The 16,663-nt window shown below is 35.2% G+C and overlaps 3 protein-coding genes across 5 annotated transcripts; all 3 read left to right on the top strand.

Annotated features, from left to right (window-relative positions):
- The first annotated feature begins 1,863 nt into the window (after positions 1-1,863).
- On the top strand, positions 1,864-4,510 carry LOC113492062 (glucose dehydrogenase [FAD, quinone]-like). The gene is made up of 4 exons (XM_026869347.1): positions 1,864-1,939; positions 2,276-2,403; positions 2,652-2,785; positions 2,858-4,510. The coding sequence occupies exons 1-4, from the start codon at positions 1,932-1,934 to the stop codon at positions 4,442-4,444; spliced, it is 1,857 nt and encodes a 618-aa protein (XP_026725148.1). The 5' UTR covers positions 1,864-1,931; the 3' UTR covers positions 4,445-4,510.
- Positions 4,511-5,307: 797 nt separating this feature from the next.
- On the top strand, positions 5,308-9,246 carry LOC113492063 (alcohol dehydrogenase [acceptor]-like). 2 transcript variants are annotated; one of them, XM_026869348.1, is made up of 4 exons: positions 5,308-6,547; positions 6,829-6,956; positions 7,333-7,466; positions 7,536-9,246. In XM_026869348.1, the coding sequence occupies exons 1-4, from the start codon at positions 6,540-6,542 to the stop codon at positions 9,123-9,125; spliced, it is 1,860 nt and encodes a 619-aa protein (XP_026725149.1). In that variant the 5' UTR covers positions 5,308-6,539; the 3' UTR covers positions 9,126-9,246. The 2 variants fall into 2 exon arrangements, with proteins under 2 accessions (XP_026725149.1, XP_026725150.1); XM_026869349.1 differs by lacking the exons at positions 5,308-6,547; positions 6,829-6,956 and having other exon boundaries at positions 7,387-7,466; positions 7,523-9,246.
- Positions 9,247-12,574: 3,328 nt separating this feature from the next.
- On the top strand, positions 12,575-14,705 carry LOC113492408 (glucose dehydrogenase [FAD, quinone]-like). 2 transcript variants are annotated; one of them, XM_026869887.1, is made up of 2 exons: positions 12,575-12,821; positions 12,878-14,705. In XM_026869887.1, exon 2 carries the CDS (start codon positions 12,915-12,917, stop codon positions 14,478-14,480), a length of 1,566 nt encoding a protein of 521 aa, XP_026725688.1. In that variant the 5' UTR covers positions 12,575-12,821; positions 12,878-12,914; the 3' UTR covers positions 14,481-14,705. The 2 variants fall into 2 exon arrangements, with proteins under 2 accessions (XP_026725688.1, XP_026725687.1); XM_026869886.1 differs by having other exon boundaries at positions 12,891-14,705.
- The last annotated feature ends 1,958 nt before the right edge of the window (positions 14,706-16,663 follow it).

Raw genomic sequence — 16,663 nt, forward strand, 5'->3', positions numbered from 1 at the left:
GCAAACAGATTTTAGGTAAATCTGTAACGGATATGTTATTGGACTTTTCTTGGATTCTTGGAGATTTGTTTTCAGATTGACATTTCTTCAATAAGATAACAAAAAGATTTTTACTACGATTTTGGTACCCACATACTTACATTGCGGCAAGCCGAAGACAGAGCGCTATGGCGCACATTGGGGGAGGCCTATGTCCAGCAGAGGACTACTACAGGATGATGATGATGATGATGATACTTACATTGATTCCGCAAATAGTAATCAGTTGACTCTTCAACAATAAGGTTGGTAAACACAAAGATAAAAAAAACTCCTTTAGTTTTGAGACAATTTATACAAAAAATGAACTTTTTCATGTTTACACAGGTGTGATTAAACCGTTGTTAATTAGCAGTTTAAAACACATCCATCTGTGAAAATATTGAGTGACGGGAGCATAAAGTGATGATACATACAGAAAATTAAAAAAAAATGTTGCCTGTTTTAACAAGCAATTTGGCTAAAGGAAGATTAGCCATAAAAAACATACAAATTGCACCGAAACAACTTTTTCTATTATATATCAGTCAGTCATGAAATGATTACGTCATGAAAACATTAAAAATACGTGTGGGTTGACCGCCTTTACATGAATAGGTACATACGTTCTAGATTTTAAAAAGTCATAAGTGCATAAGTTAATTATTAAGCTGGTACTGCAATTCCATAGCTCTGGTAACTTCCCTATGAAGATTTTTTTTTAATAAATGCGGACTGCATCACGAAGTAAATTGCTTAGGCGCGTGTGTTTTGGAATTCCGATACAACGAAGGTACCTACTACAAACACCCAGACCCTATACTATGTAGAAATGTGAATTTTACATTGACCCGACCGGGGATCACACCCGGGACCTCAGACGACACCTTGAAACCGGTGTGTTCGCCACTCGACAACGGAGGTCGAGTGGCGTATGATAAAATATCTTAATTGATCAAACGGCATCTTCAAAACGCATATAAATATATACACGCATATGAAGCCATAACACAGCAATATTATTCATGAAACACAATTATTTCGACTTGTAACATGCATCGAATAAAACATTTCAAAAGGTTAACCCATACCCACTTTCCTTTATAATCTCATTGATTAATTTATGCACGTAATGTAATACGTAGACCCTTATCCAAATTTATCAGAAAACTCAAAACGGTTTAACAAGGTGAGGGCAATGTCAACTGACACTGACTTAACATGGCTGTCACATTGAGACATTTAAAACTGCAAAATAAACAACCTTCCAGTCTGATTTGAACCCTGTGTCCGCTCTTATATAACTGGATTTCCATTTTTTTCAGATTTTCGCAATATACTAGTGCATAACATTTCAGGGGTTTGTTAGGTGATGACAGAAGAGTACGGGCTGGGCTCATGCCCATCAACTTTAAAAATAAAGAAGAAGACCCTACTGATGTTATAGTGTGTTTGTTAAATATAAAATTATTTCAAAAATAACGATTCATTTAATAATGGTTTACGCACGCGTATTTTTCGGGATAGCCTGGCTAGTTTTGGACAGAGTTAAAGTCCCTTAATCATGACCTTACGCAGCGGTGGTGTTGCGAGATGATTATTGAATAAATAATTTTGAATCCGTTCACAACAGTCATTATACAAATAAATACTAAATATATTTTTGATATTGATAAAATCCTCACAGAAAATATAATAGTCGGACACCCTCGTCGTGTTGTTCCATTATAACGTCAATATGTTTACATTCATCAAGTATATTATTGTTCAGAAATGAATAGGAAATCTTATATTTGCAAAGTGACTGCTACATTTTTATTTATTATCATAATGCCTGTATAAAAAGTAATTGTTTTTGGTGTCATGTGTATCATTATACTTAATCGAGTGACTCGTTTTGCGTGTACCAGAGTATGGAATGGTAAGTCAGTTTTATTCCAAGGTCTTTGAAGCAATTGCTTATGAGTGAATATTTTTTTGAAGTTACGACTTTGTCTGAGATAGAAAAAACTTAGAATTTTGAATTTGATTTAGGATTTTGTCGTTTGTAATAAAGTGCAGTTTTCATTGCCGCTTCGTGATCAACATTACCTACTAGGGATTAGGGATACGTGGTTGTGAAAGAGAGACGCTACCCAGCCTGGTAGTTTCGATTCCACAACTCAAATTGTATCATTTGTCACGAAGCGGTTGGCCCAATGCTTTAAAATATCATAGTTCAGATTCAGTTTTTCAGAGTTTGGTGTTTCATTTTTAGTTACAACTCATCATGCCTAGCACCAACGACGGGAACTGCTCCACAGACATTCGCAGCGGCTTTGCAATTTTTTGCGGCAACACAATGCTTAATACCAGACAATCTGATAGCTGACCCAGAAGTAAACGGTACGATTTTTTCCTTAGCTTACCTGGATACTGAATAATTGAATTTAAAATCGCCATCCTTTAGTAAGCTTGCTTAGTAATTAATGCTCAAATCTTTCCCACATGGAAGTTGCTAGTGGCAAGTACAAGTATTATTTTTGTATTATTTATTTTTTGTTTTGATTCGGATAGGTAGTTTTTATTCAAAGTAGACTCTAAATATATAAACAATACCTACTCATTAACACCACTACTAATTTCTTTGTCAGATTTTAACACATACGATATCATAATAGTCGGAGCAGGCACAGCTGGTAGTGTGCTAGCCAATCGGCTGAGTGCAATAGAAGAATGGAATATATTACTTATAGAAGCAGGTGATGATGAACCAGTGGAGGCCAAGGTTAGTTAAAGTTTGAAAAGCATAATATATATAACTTAAATTAGGTAAACTTAATGAAACATTATGTTTTAGATACCAGGAATGGATAAAGGCATGTTTAGGTCTAAATACGATTGGAATTACATAACATCTAATAACGGTATTAGTAATGCAGCCAATATAAACGGATCAATTAACTGGCCACGAGGAAAAATGATTGGCGGTTCTAGTAATATCAATGCTATGATATACATACAAGGCAGCGATCAAGATTTCCAGACTTGGTATGACGCAGGCAATGAAGAATGGAGTGTAAAAGAAATACGCCGATGCTTCAAGAAAGCTGAAAGTTTCCAAGATCAAAAGTTACTCAAAAATCGAAGAATAGCCAGACATTACGGCAGTGATGGACCACTTGTAGTAAACACCTGTAACAGCACTTTGAGGAATATTACGGATAGGGTATTAGCCGCATGGGATGATATCGGTATAAGAAACGTCGATGATCTGAATGTTGCAAACTTGATGGGCTCAGGTATCACAAGAGTAACTACTGCAAATGGCGTACGACAAAGTCACAGCCGTGCTTATTTATATCCAATACTGGAAAGAAAGAATTTAAAAATTATGAAAAATTGTTTAGTGACTAAAATCTTAATAGATGATAATGGAGACATCAAAGAAGCTCGTGGTGTAGAAGTGCAGCATGGTTCAGATAGTATAAAGATTTATGCCTCAAAAGAGGTTATTATAAGCGCGGGAGCTATCAATTCACCGCAAATATTGATGCTGTCAGGTATCGGGCCCAAAGAACATCTTATATCTAAAAATATTTCAGTTATTGTTGATTCGCCAATGGTCGGCAAAAATCTACAAGATCATTGTATTATACCCGTTACAATTTTCAGTGATGGTCCTAGCGAACCAAGTAAAGCAGATAAGCAATTCGATACAATGAAATATCTTTATAATCGTACTGGGTCTTTAGCGCAAATCTCTATTGGTGATATTTTGGCATTTTATTCAGCCCGCAGAAATGCAAAATCACCAGACTATCAAAGTCATTTTTCATTTATGTGGAAAAATAGTAGCACCATTACAGAAGCACTGACCAGACGGTTTCGGTACAAAGATGAAGTAGCAAATCCATTGATTCGACTTAATAAGGAACACGCACTTTATATGCTTTTGTTTAATGTGTTGCATCCACATTCCAAAGGAAACATTTCGTTAAGTACAAATGATCCAAATGACCATCCATTGATATATCCGAATTACTTTTCTGATCCCAGAGATTTAGAATCAGCTGCGACTGGACTGAGAATACTAACACAGGTTTTAAAAACTCGTCCATTCCGTGAAGTTGGCGCATTTTTGGGTCGGATGGAGTGGCCAGCATGTGATGGATTTGAATTAAACAGTCGAGAATATTGGAAATGTGTCTGTTTAAATATGGTACTGACAGTGTATCATCCAGTGGGGACTTGTATGATGGGTAAGGACCCACAAACTTCTGTTGTGAGCAGTCGGTTAAAGGTCCATGGCGTTGACAGCCTCCGTGTTATTGATGCCAGTATAATACCAAACATTACTAGTGGAAATACAAATGCACCTGTAACTGCCGTTGGGGAAAGAGGGGCAGAATTAGTTTTGGAAGACTACAATCAAGTCTCAAGCTGATACATATGTAAAAACAATATTTTTCTTTATAATTAAAATTCTCAATTATACCTCTCAATTTTTTGATTTCATGTTCAAAAATTATTATCATGAAAATATCCTGCGCCTTTAAGATTTCAGGAAGCATTAAACTAATTGACCTTTATAACGTATTTGTTTATTTACCTAAACTATCTTTGTTATAGTTTAATCCATGTAACCTTAATCTTTTTATGATCTACCTGACATTGGACAAGGTTAGCAATTCAGGTGTGGGGACGATGATTCTGTTCATTGACTTTATTCTGAAGCCAAGAAAAACTTGTTAGGTTAACCGATTAAAAAAAAAATGATAAGATAAACTATAATTTTATAATTTTTCGATATTGTTCAAAAATCAATAACCGGTTCGTTCCAGATGGATGGCTTTCAGTTTCTAATCATTTATTGATGTTTTCATTTATTGATGGCTTTCAGTTTCTAATCATGATACGTTGCAAGAAACACCAATATTGCGATAATATAAGAATTGATTTTACTGTTCGTAAAATCAAAAATAGAATAGCAAAAATTAAGACAGTATCTTGTAACTGTCATTGTTGTTGTCACTGACATAAATACACTTGATTATTTTATAAGTTGTGACGTCAATCGAGACGCCATGACAGTCTTATCCATCTTCGAGGTCTATTTTAAGTAGTATGTCTTTAAATAGAAAATACTAAATTTTAGCCTAAACTAGATATTAAGTACACTTTTAAACGTCTTTCCCACGTTTTTAAACCCTCACTTTTCTTGTTTGTTTTTTACCGTTTCGGTTGGATTTTTCCATCTCTATTATAAGGCACTTCCCGATAAGGATTAAGCTGAAAATTTCAGGGTAGCTTCAAACCCAATGACAATGCAATTTACAACTATTTAATAAAAACGGCTGGACCAGTTTGATAAAATTTGAATGTAGTGAGATTTAGAAACGTGGCTTTTAGTTTTTTTTTTATCTATTATTATTTTTTTATCGACTGGTCTTCTGTGTTTATATTTTAGAACTACAAAGATATTTTCAACTCATAGCTCTTGGTAAGTAGGTATTAAAATGATTTAATGAATGACAGCTGAAAGAATGATAGCGCGTGCTAATAAATAGATACGCCTACAAACCTACTAACAACCGATAAGTTTTTTATAAAGATTGGTTTTAATTTTCAATTAACAATAAGCTTAGTTGTCAATCACCAGCCACGAATTTTTTTTTATTTTCGAGGTTGGCTTAATAATTATTTAATTTGCTTTTGATATTTTTATCGAACATACTGTTTAGTTTAAAATACATAGGATAGGCTTATAATTATTTCTGCTTCAAGGTTTGACACATTCAGGATTTTCGCTCTCAGAAATGGGTGGAAATATCTCTATAGGGCTAACGCAATTAGGTAGATACAGGAATTGACGATATTTTTTTTAATTTCTATGAATATATTATAATTTTAAAATCTAATATTTAATTTTGTAATCAACCCTTTATTTACATTTCATTGACATCGAAATACATGTTTATGTAAACGTCCAAACGAATAAAAATCTAAAAACGTATTAAACTCCCACTGCTGGCCTAAAAAAAACCTTAAGTACAGGTAAGAGTGTAAGATTTTTCCAATGCTAAAAGAGTATTCATATATTTACTTTATAGGTAAATATAAATTTAAAAAATACGTGTATAGATTAAATACTCATTACATTGCATCAATTCCGTTAGTTGGTTAAAATTTTAACCGCCAGACGATTAGGTGACTAATGACGTTAGACAACTATCCATAAAACATCTGAAATAAGGAAACCATAAAACGATAAAACGACTAACTGTTTAATTAGTTACTTCCTCAAAGCCCAATATTAGACTGCCTTTTGATAAATTTGATGGTTCTCGAAGGTTATAAACTTGACACAATAACTTGATAAGAAATAATGCCTCGTAGTTAAAAACAATGAATAGTGTGCTTCTTATTTAAGAACTGTCTGCAACGTAGGCATTTCGTGTGTTATGGTTGAACAGACAGCTCGAAATCATTATTAAGGATAATAAGAGCAGTTTGACGTTGCCTCAGGCGCCGTTTGAAGTATGCAGTGGTAAGCGTTATTATTTTGTCCAGTCTTCTTTTGACGAGTCAATAGTACCCAATTATTTCCTTTAAGTGGCAACTACTAACATTAACACGATCATTTGAAAAATGTGGGGGTCTTAGTGGACGTCACTTGAATGTGTGTAAAGCCAACTGCGGTACAAGTACAACAATAGTGGATAACCAGTGTAGGCGTTTATTGAATGTATGTGCAGAGACCCTTACGACATTACGATTTATATATACGTGTATTATAGCAAGAGTAAAGGAACACTTTTACTTTTCCAGCTACAACTCAACATGCCTTACGCCATCGACGGGTGCAGCCCCTCAAATATTTGCGTCAGCATTGCAATTCTTTGCTGCAACGCAATGTCTTGTATCAGAAAAACGAGTTCCCGACGCTGATGTTCGTAGTGAGTTATTTTTTCATGTTTTATGTCATTAGCATTTTTCAACTCCATATTAATCAGTCAGAACTGTAACGTTTTTAACCGTAAAAATGCCCTGAAATCGGCCTACTTCACATGCCATTATTATTATTTTTTCTAAACTATCGATTTAATTTCAAATAAGAACATTTTTGAAAATAATTTTTGACTTAGTGCTTACTTGTTAACAAATAAGGCCAAATTACAATTAAAATTCTGTTGCGGAACCGTGGTCATTTCAATGTATTTTTTTTGTGAGACCGCGGCGTTTTTTTAGTTTTCAAAACGTCATATCTCGATTACGGTAGTGGCACATATACACAAAATAATGAAATAACCACGTATCTTCTATGGTTTTCAGATTTGGAAAAGTTTGACTTTATAGTAGTAGGTGCAGGCACAGCTGGCAGCATACTAGCTAATCGTCTCAGTGCAGTAAACAATTGGAGTGTTCTACTTATTGAAGCGGGTGATGACGAACCAGTAGAAGCCAAGGTATAAACATTTAATAATCCAATTTTGTTCGAAAAAATATTCTGGTTAAAATATAGTTGTCTGTTTCAGATACCAGCGTTGAATTCTGCACTCATGAAAAATAAATATTACGATTGGTTCTATCAAACAGCTCCAAACGGGAGAAACAATTTAGCCAATAAAAACGAATCAGTGTTTTGGCCACGGGGTAAACTACTCGGTGGAAGCAGCAATCTTAATGCCATGATATATATTCAGGGCAATGACGCAGATTTTAAAAATTGGTATGACGCTGGTAATAAAGAATGGAGTGTAGAAGAAGTACGCCGATGCTTCAGAAAAGCTGAAAGTTTCCAAGATATGAAAGCGTTAGAAAACCCTGAAATATCGAATCATTACGGACATGATGGACCACTTGTTATAAATACTTTTAATGGTACTTTTGGCTATAGTGAAATGGTCCTGTGTGCTTGGGATGAGCTTGGTATTAAAAATGTCGAGGACCTTAACGTTGCCAACGTGATGGGATCAGGAATAATGAGGGCAACAGCTGCTGGTGGAATACGCCAGAGTCATAATCGAGCTTATTTGTACCCTGCGGTTCACAGAAAAAACTTGAAAATCATGAAAAACAGCTTTGTTACTAAGATTTTGATTAAAAATCTCTCCAAGACAGCTTATGGAGTCGAAGTACGCAAAAAATCTAGGAAATATAAGTTACTTGCCACAAAAGAAGTAATTATTAGTGCTGGTGCTATAAACTCTCCGCAGCTTTTAATGCTATCTGGAATCGGTTCCCGAGAGCATCTACGTGCAAAGGGTATTTCGGTTTTAGTTGATTCGCCAATGGTTGGACAAAATCTTCAAGATCACATTCTCTTGCCATTTCCAATATACGGCAACGAGCCCGGAGAAAGGGGTGTCGCTGATGAACAATTTGACGCAATCCGATATCTTTATAACCGTACAGGATACTTAGCTGAAAATAGAATTGCAAATATTTTGGCATTTTACTCCGAAAATAAAAATGCCACATACCCAGATTTCCAAAGCCATCTCCATATCTTATGGAAGAATAGTTCTGCTCTCCGAAATTTGCTAGGAAACATCTATAGCTACAAAGATCAGGTCGTAAACCCAATTGTTAAAATGAATCAGAAACATGCAATCTATTTTCATGCATTTAACTTGCTACACCCTTTTTCAAGAGGAAATATTTCGTTAGTTTCAAATGATCCTTACGATTATCCATTAATACACAACAATTACTTTTCTGATCCTAGAGATTTGGAATCAGCTGTAACTGGTATTAAAATGCTCACTAGAGTTGTTGACACTTCATATTTTCGATCTATAAAAGCCTTTTTAGGTAGAATGGAGTGGCCAGCGTGTGATGTATATGAATTAGATAGCCGAGATTATTGGAAGTGTATTTGTATAAATATGGCGGTGACTATATATCACCCAGTGGGGACTTGTATGATGGGACCAGACCCCCAGACATCTGTTGTGAGCAGTCGGTTAAAGGTGCACGGAGTCAACAACCTTCGAGTAATTGATGCCAGTATAATGCCAACCATTACCAGTGGCAATACAAATGCACCTGTCACGGCAATTGGAGAAAGAGGTGCAGAATTAGTCATAGAAGACCACATGATTGTAACTTCTATGAATACATGAACTTGTTACGTTAGCTAATCGAAGTCTAACATTAATTAAGTTCAAATGACGCTTCTATTAACATAATTAGAAGAAAAACTATTGTTTTTAAAACATGACGCAAATACAACTCTAAAATTTATGCAAATTGTTTTCTTTGGTCCTATTAACATTTAGACTAGAGTGATTGAACCGACTCACTGACGCATACATTGAAAAATATAGCGTAGAGCTCACTATATTACCAAGTTACAGATCACTTTATCGATCAATCATTTAGTTGGTGCGCGGTAATGCATAGCAATTCAACACGCACAAGTATAGTAATGAACCTGCTATTAGTCAAAGATAGATTAAACAAGTATCGGCGCCGCTTGAGTAACTCGACGGTAGGGAAGCCTCTTATTGAAATTTTGCATTTTAAAATTATGAATCCAACCTTTTGCTGTCTGACACAACACAAGCAAATAAATCAGTTCAATCAATGATGCAATTCTGTGTATTTTCAGGTTTGATCAATTACGATGTCAATGACATCTAGATGACATGTCAAGTCAGAGTTAGCACAGATTAAAAAATACAATAAACGTAGTAAAGAGTTCAAAATAATAATAATTTAATTAGTTGAAACTCTTAATACTCCAATTCTAATGGATTTATAATATTAAATAATAAATGAATAAATAAATGCGGACAACATCACATACATTGCTCTGAACCCAAAGTAAGTTGCTGAAGCACTTGTGTTATGGAATTCAGATACAACGAAGGTACCACAAACACCCAGACCCGAGACAATGTAGAAATGTGAATTTTTACATTGACCCGGCCGGGGATCGAACCCGGGACCTCAGAGCTAGCGACCCCTTGAAACCGGTGCGTACGCCACTCGACCACGGAGGTCGTCTTAATATTATTTTAATTAATCATATAATGAAAGCATTTTCGTAAATAGTACAAACTCTGTAACGTTAATCGAAAATAAATGAATCGATATTTCAATTACTTCGTAACCCAATCTTAAATATTGGATGTTTCATTTTCTAGATTGTAAACTGAGTTAATATTTCACACTTTGAAATAGAAAAATATGACCTTTTTTTAAGCCACATCTTAACTTATTACATTTGGGCCCAGAAGTCCCTGTCTCCTTTTTTGAAATGCACTTTTAAACTGTAATTAGCGGTTCTTTATTAGATACGCAGAAACTGTACATAGGAAATTCTTGGAATTTCTAAATTATGTAACTCATCGATAGTGATTATGAAAACGTTTGAGTTTTATACGTTCAGAGGTAGTGCAGAGCAAAGATTGAGAAATGTCAAAATTCTTGAAACACTCAAAATTCTTCCTTATGCTGCAGCGAGTTTTATCGCAGTGTTTTATACACCGTGATTTTTTAGTCGTCTTACAAAAGTAGCCCAGTTCATGTATCCAATGACTAGAACACGTTCATGATACAAAAATAGGTATTTATGAGATTTGAATAAATTTAAAATTCAATTTTTATTCAATATTATGATGCAATTCGTAGTTTTTTAGAAACACAGCTCTGTTGCGAGCGCGGTCCGAGCTTTGTAACAATGGAGGATTTTTAAAGGTATATATCAGACTTCTCTTGTTTAATTTTTCTTCGTACTTATTATTCTAGTTGATGATGAAAAAAAAAATAATCGCACCTTGGGGTATTTTACGTCAGATACATGAACTGGGCTGCTTTTGTAAGACGACTAAAAAATCACCGTGTATAATCAATGTTACAATTGATTTCTGTGATGGGATTCGTGTAGTTATAGCACAAGGAGTTAGCTAAAATATGATTATTGGTGTTGATATAAATTCATTGAGAATGTCTTAAATAAGTGCGTCAGATTCTTTTTATTCGGGGCCAACAAATAGTAGATGACACATTGAGTTATATTCCGTCTCCCCTATGGAAGCACCCTAATCCTTTAGACAAAATTTGATATTAAATACAGCCTTTCTTCGATTTTAGATGTATCCATGGATGATCGGGCTTGGACCCAAGCCACAGTTCCCATTTGGATGGGTGGGCTCGGTATCCGCAAAATTTCAAGTATTAGTTTACCAGCGTATCTCTCTTCGGTCCACGGCACTAATAAATTAATCAGGAAAATTCTAGCTCTCATACTGGTTGATTTTGAAGTGCAGTGCTTCTCCGAGGCTGTGGATGCCTGGAGACTCGCCTGCCCAAGTGCGAATTTACCTGGTTACCCATTATCTCAGAAGCTGTGGGTCGAGCCGCTTTGCAGAGTAGTTCAGGACCACCTGATGTATACTTCTGCCACTCCTGCGGAGCACGCGCGCCTCCTGGCTATGAGTGAGGAGGAGTCCGGTCTTTTGCTTTAGGCACCACATTTGTCGAATATTGGTACGTAGATACCTTGTTCGACGACACAACTTTCCGTCGCGCTGCTGCCCTAAGACAGGAAGTTAAAACAGTTTTTGTATTTAAAACGAATAACAGTTTAATTAGCTACTTCCTCAAAACCCAATAGTAGACTGCCTTTTGATAAATTTGATGGTTCTCGAAGGTTATAAACTTGACACAGTAACTTGATAAGAAATAGTGCCTCACAATTAAAAACAATGAATAGCGTGCTTCTTATTTAAGAACTGTCTGCAACTTTGGCATTTCGTGTGTTATGGTTGAACAGACAGCTCGACAGCTAAAGTTTGTCGTTGTCTCAGGCGCCGTTTGAAGTATGCAGTGGTAAGCGTTATTATTTGGTCCAGTCTTCTTTTGACGAGTCAATAGTAATTATTTCCTTTAAGTAGCACCTAGTAACATTAACACGATAATTTGAAATTCTTAGTGGACATTCACGTCCACTAAGTGTGCAAAACCTTCTGTGATACAAGAAGATTACACTCCTTACTTCGGGAGTTGTTAGGAATATATAAATCTGACTATGTAAATATTGTTTTAAGTGTTCGTTTGCAATAGTGGTTTTCCAGCGTAGGCGTTTATTGAATGTATGTATTTGCAGCGCAGACCCTTATGATAATAAGATTTTACGTGTATAACTGGCGAAAAGCAAGAGTCAAGTAACACTATATTCCCGGGCCATTATGAATTTACTTTTCCAGCCACAACTCGACATGTCTAACGCCATCGACGGGAGCAGCCCCACAAATATTTGCGTCAGCATTGCAATTCTTTGCTGCAACGCAATGTCTTGTATCAGAAAAACTAGTTCCCGACGCTGATGTTCGCAGTGAGTAAATTCTTCATGTTTTACGTCATTAGCATCTTTTAACTCCATTTTAAATTACAATCATAACTCTGACGTTTAAAAGTGCCTGAAAATCGGCCCACTTCACATAAAAACTTTTGATTTAGATTCCAAATGAGAACATTTTTAAATAAATAAGTTTTTGACTTACTTTTTTAACAAATAAGACCAAATTACAACTAAAACTGCTGCGGAACTGTGATCATTTAAAAATATTTTCTTTTTGTAAAAACCCTTTGTCTTTCAGAATGTCGTATCTTAAGTAACGTCGTAGCACATAAGCACAATATAATTCAATAACTGCGTATTTGTTCTATGGTTTTCAGATCTGGAAAAGTTTGACTTCATAGTAGTAGGCGCAGGCACAGCTGGCAGCATACTAGCTAATCGTCTCAGTGCAGTAAACAATTGGAGTGTTCTACTTATTGAAGCGGGTGATGACGAACCAGTAGAAGCCAAGGTATAAACATTTAATAATCCAATTTTGTTCGAAAAAATATTCTGGTTAAAATATAGTTGTCTGTTTCAGATACCAGCGTTGAATTCTGCACTCATGAGAAATAAATATTACGATTGGTTCTATCAAACAGCTCCAAATGGGAGAAACAATTTAGCCAATAAAAACGAATCAGTGTTTTGGCCACGGGGTAAACTACTCGGTGGAAGCAGCAATCTTAATGCCATGATATATATTCAGGGTAATGACGCAGATTTTAAAAATTGGTATGACGCTGGTAATAAAGAATGGAGTGTAGAAGAAGTACGCCGATGCTTCAGAAAAGCTGAAAGTTTCCAAGATATGAAAGCGTTAGAAAACCCTGAAATATCGAATCATTACGGACATGATGGACCACTTGTCATAAACACTTTTAATAGTACTTTTGGCTATAGTGAAATGGTCCTGTGTGCTTGGGATGAGATTGGTATTAAAAATGTTGAGGACCTTAATGTTGCCAACGTGATGGGATCAGGAATAATGAGAGCAACAGCTGCTGGTGGAATACGCCAGAGTCATAATCGAGCTTATTTGTACCCTGCGGTTCACAGGAAAAACTTGAAAATCATGAAAAACAGCTTTGTTACTAAGATTTTGATTAAAAACCTCTCCAAGACAGCTTATGGAGTCGAAGTACGCAAAAAATCTAGGAAATATAAGTTACTTGCCACAAAAGAAGTAATTATTAGTGCTGGTGCTATAAATTCTCCGCAGCTTTTGATGTTATCTGGAATCGGTCCCCGAGAGCATCTACGTGCAAAGGGTATTTCGGTTTTAGTTGATTCGCCAATGGTTGGACAAAATCTTCAAGATCACATTCTCTTGCCATTTCCAATATACGGCAACGAGCCCGGAGAAAGGGTTGTCGCTGATGAACAATTTGACGTAATCCGATATCTTTATAACCGTACAGGATACTTAGCAGAAAATACAGTTGCAAATATTTTGGCGTTTTACTCCGAAAATAAGAATGCCACATACCCAGATTTCCAAAGCGATCTACAAATCTTATGGAAGAACAGTTCTACTCTCCGAAATTTGCTAGGAAATATCTATAGCTATAAAGATCAGGTCGTAAACCCAATCATTAAAATGAATCAGAAACATGCAATCTATTTTCATGCATTTAACTTGCTACACCCTTTTTCAAGAGGAAATATTTCGTTAGTTTCAAATGATCCTTACGATTATCCATTAATACACAACAATTACTTTTCTGATCCTAGAGATTTGGAATTAGCTGTAACTGGTATTAAAATGCTCACTAGAGTTGTTGACACTTCATATTTTCGATCTATAAAAGCCTTTTTAGGTAGAATGGAGTGGCCAGCGTGTGATGTGTATGAATTGGATAGCCGAGATTATTGGAAGTGTATTTGTATAAATATGGCAGTGACGATATATCACCCCGTGGGGACTTGTATGATGGGACCAGACCCCCAGACATCTGTGGTTAGCAGTCGGTTAAAGGTGCATGGAGTCAACAACCTTCGTGTAATTGATGCCAGTATAATGCCAACCATTACCAGTGGCAATATAAATGCACCTGTCACGGCAATTGGAGAAAGAGGTGCAGAATTAGTCATAGAAGACCACATGATTGAAATTTCTACGAATAATTGAACTCGTTACATTATATAATCGAAGTCTAACATTAATTAAGTTCAAATGACGCTTCTATTGACATGTCTAGAAGAAAAAATAATTGTTTTTAAAACATGACAAATATAAAACTCCAAAATGTATGCAAATTGGTTTATTTGGCTGTATTTACATTAAGAAAAGAGTGATTGAACCGACTCAGTGACGCGTACAGTGATAAATAAATCGTTTAGCACACACTTATTAGCAATGTTGCATATTAGTTTATATCATCCTATATAATGATGAATTAGTTATTAGTCCAAGATATTTTTATCAAGACTCGAGCTGATTTGTAATTATCACTATCAAAATTGTTAATCCAGCCATCCATCTGTTTTGTATTCTTCTTTCTATCGTGGTTAAAGTGAAGCGGTTTTTGATTACGAGTGATTATGGATTAACTAATTAAAAAAATGTCGTCGATGATAGTGCTAAGTGTTAGTTTTTTCGAGTAAAACCATTATAATTTTGGAACGTTTAAACATTAATTAATTTATTTCATTTATTTAATTATCACACTAATCTACCATTACAGGTTACTTAACCTAATGCGGTAGCTACGACTAAACAAAGGTCTAAGTATTTATGTGAACTAGGGTTTCAAAGATTGAATTATTATGCACATAGTTGCTGGTCTAAATTCCAGCAACTGTTTTAATATGTAATTTTCTGATAATTCTGATATGCATAGGCAATAAGTTAGCCTGATACACATGCCCATCATTGCTCCTCCTGGAATTGATTGTTGCTTCATCCACTTTTCGCCTAGTAATGAAGTAACGGCTTGTAAACTAAAACGATTTATGAATAAAGTTTAATTTGTTATTAAAATATCGTATCATAAAAGTGTAAAAATGTAAAAAAGTTGAAGGTGGTTTTGTAAATTAAATTATTAGGGTAGCTACAAAAGCCGAGTACAGAGGGACTTACATACTCGATCGATGGAATAACAACTTTTTGTCTTTGACAATTTAACTGCTACTTCCAGTGTCTGTCACGAAACTTTAATCTAAAAACTAAATTTATATCACACAGCATTACTTTGAAAGCAGATGAAAGGTGTTTGCCACTAACCTACATCGATCTTCACTTGTTTGCGGCGCTTAAATGACTGAAGTGCACTACCGGCTGTCTTTGTTCGAAGACAATGTCGTTTTGTGTAGCGCCTTCGAGAAAAAGCCCCTCCTTAAAGCTATGTGAATACTTTAAATACGTACACAGAATCTGTCTTCTGAAGTTTTAACTTATTGGTTGTTTTGCTCGATTTGTTAGTCTATGTTTGCATGCTGAGAAAGAATTTTAAAGGAGAAAAATCGAACATAATTTATGTACGTACAACATTGTGTTATACATGAAGTATATTCTACTTTACATTATTCACACAAAATATGTAGTAATATCGAGATGCGACCGAATGAGATCGAATTAGGTTAGAAATGAAGTGAAAAAGACTAAAGTTAAAAACTCTAAACAAACCGAATTCTTTGAACAAAAACTAAAAATATACAGTGTAATTTATTCGAAGGGATATTAACACGTAAAGTGATCGGACGCCATCATAAAAATGCATGTAACATTTTCGGTACAGCATTTTCGCTTGCCAAAAGATTATTAAACATTAAATCATCCACCATACATCGCTTTATTGATCTAAAAGCTTGGTTGGGAACTTTTAACGCTCTTAAAGAGAATTAAATTTATACTGTGGCGAGTTTGATCGCAGGGTTTAATATAATCAATGTTCCAATTAATTTCTGTGATGGGATTCGTGTAGTTATAGCACTAGGAGTTTGCTAAAATATGATTATTGGTGTTGATATAAATTTATTGAGAATGACTAAAATAAGTGCGCTACATAGTTTTTTTCATGGTTAAAAAATTAAGATGACACAGGGAGTAGTGTAAACATCGCCCTTGTCCCAATTTAAAAATATATGTAGTTTTTGGTCACCTTCCGAGAAACAGTCTTGTGTCCATTGTCCACTCCTTCTTAATTGTCAAGTCATGGTATGTACTTTTCCACGGCCAATAAACCGAAGTCTAATTTGTTAAATCTCGTAATTGTATTATTTCCCACAAGTTGTAAAATAAAAACTACAAATGCTGTTGAATGACTAATAAAATTTTACATTTATTTCCATACACCTTTTTTTTGGCAACTA

This window comes from Trichoplusia ni, chromosome 3 (assembly GCF_003590095.1).
Source record: "Trichoplusia ni isolate ovarian cell line Hi5 chromosome 3, tn1, whole genome shotgun sequence".
Lineage (NCBI taxonomy): Eukaryota > Metazoa > Arthropoda > Insecta > Lepidoptera > Noctuidae > Trichoplusia > Trichoplusia ni.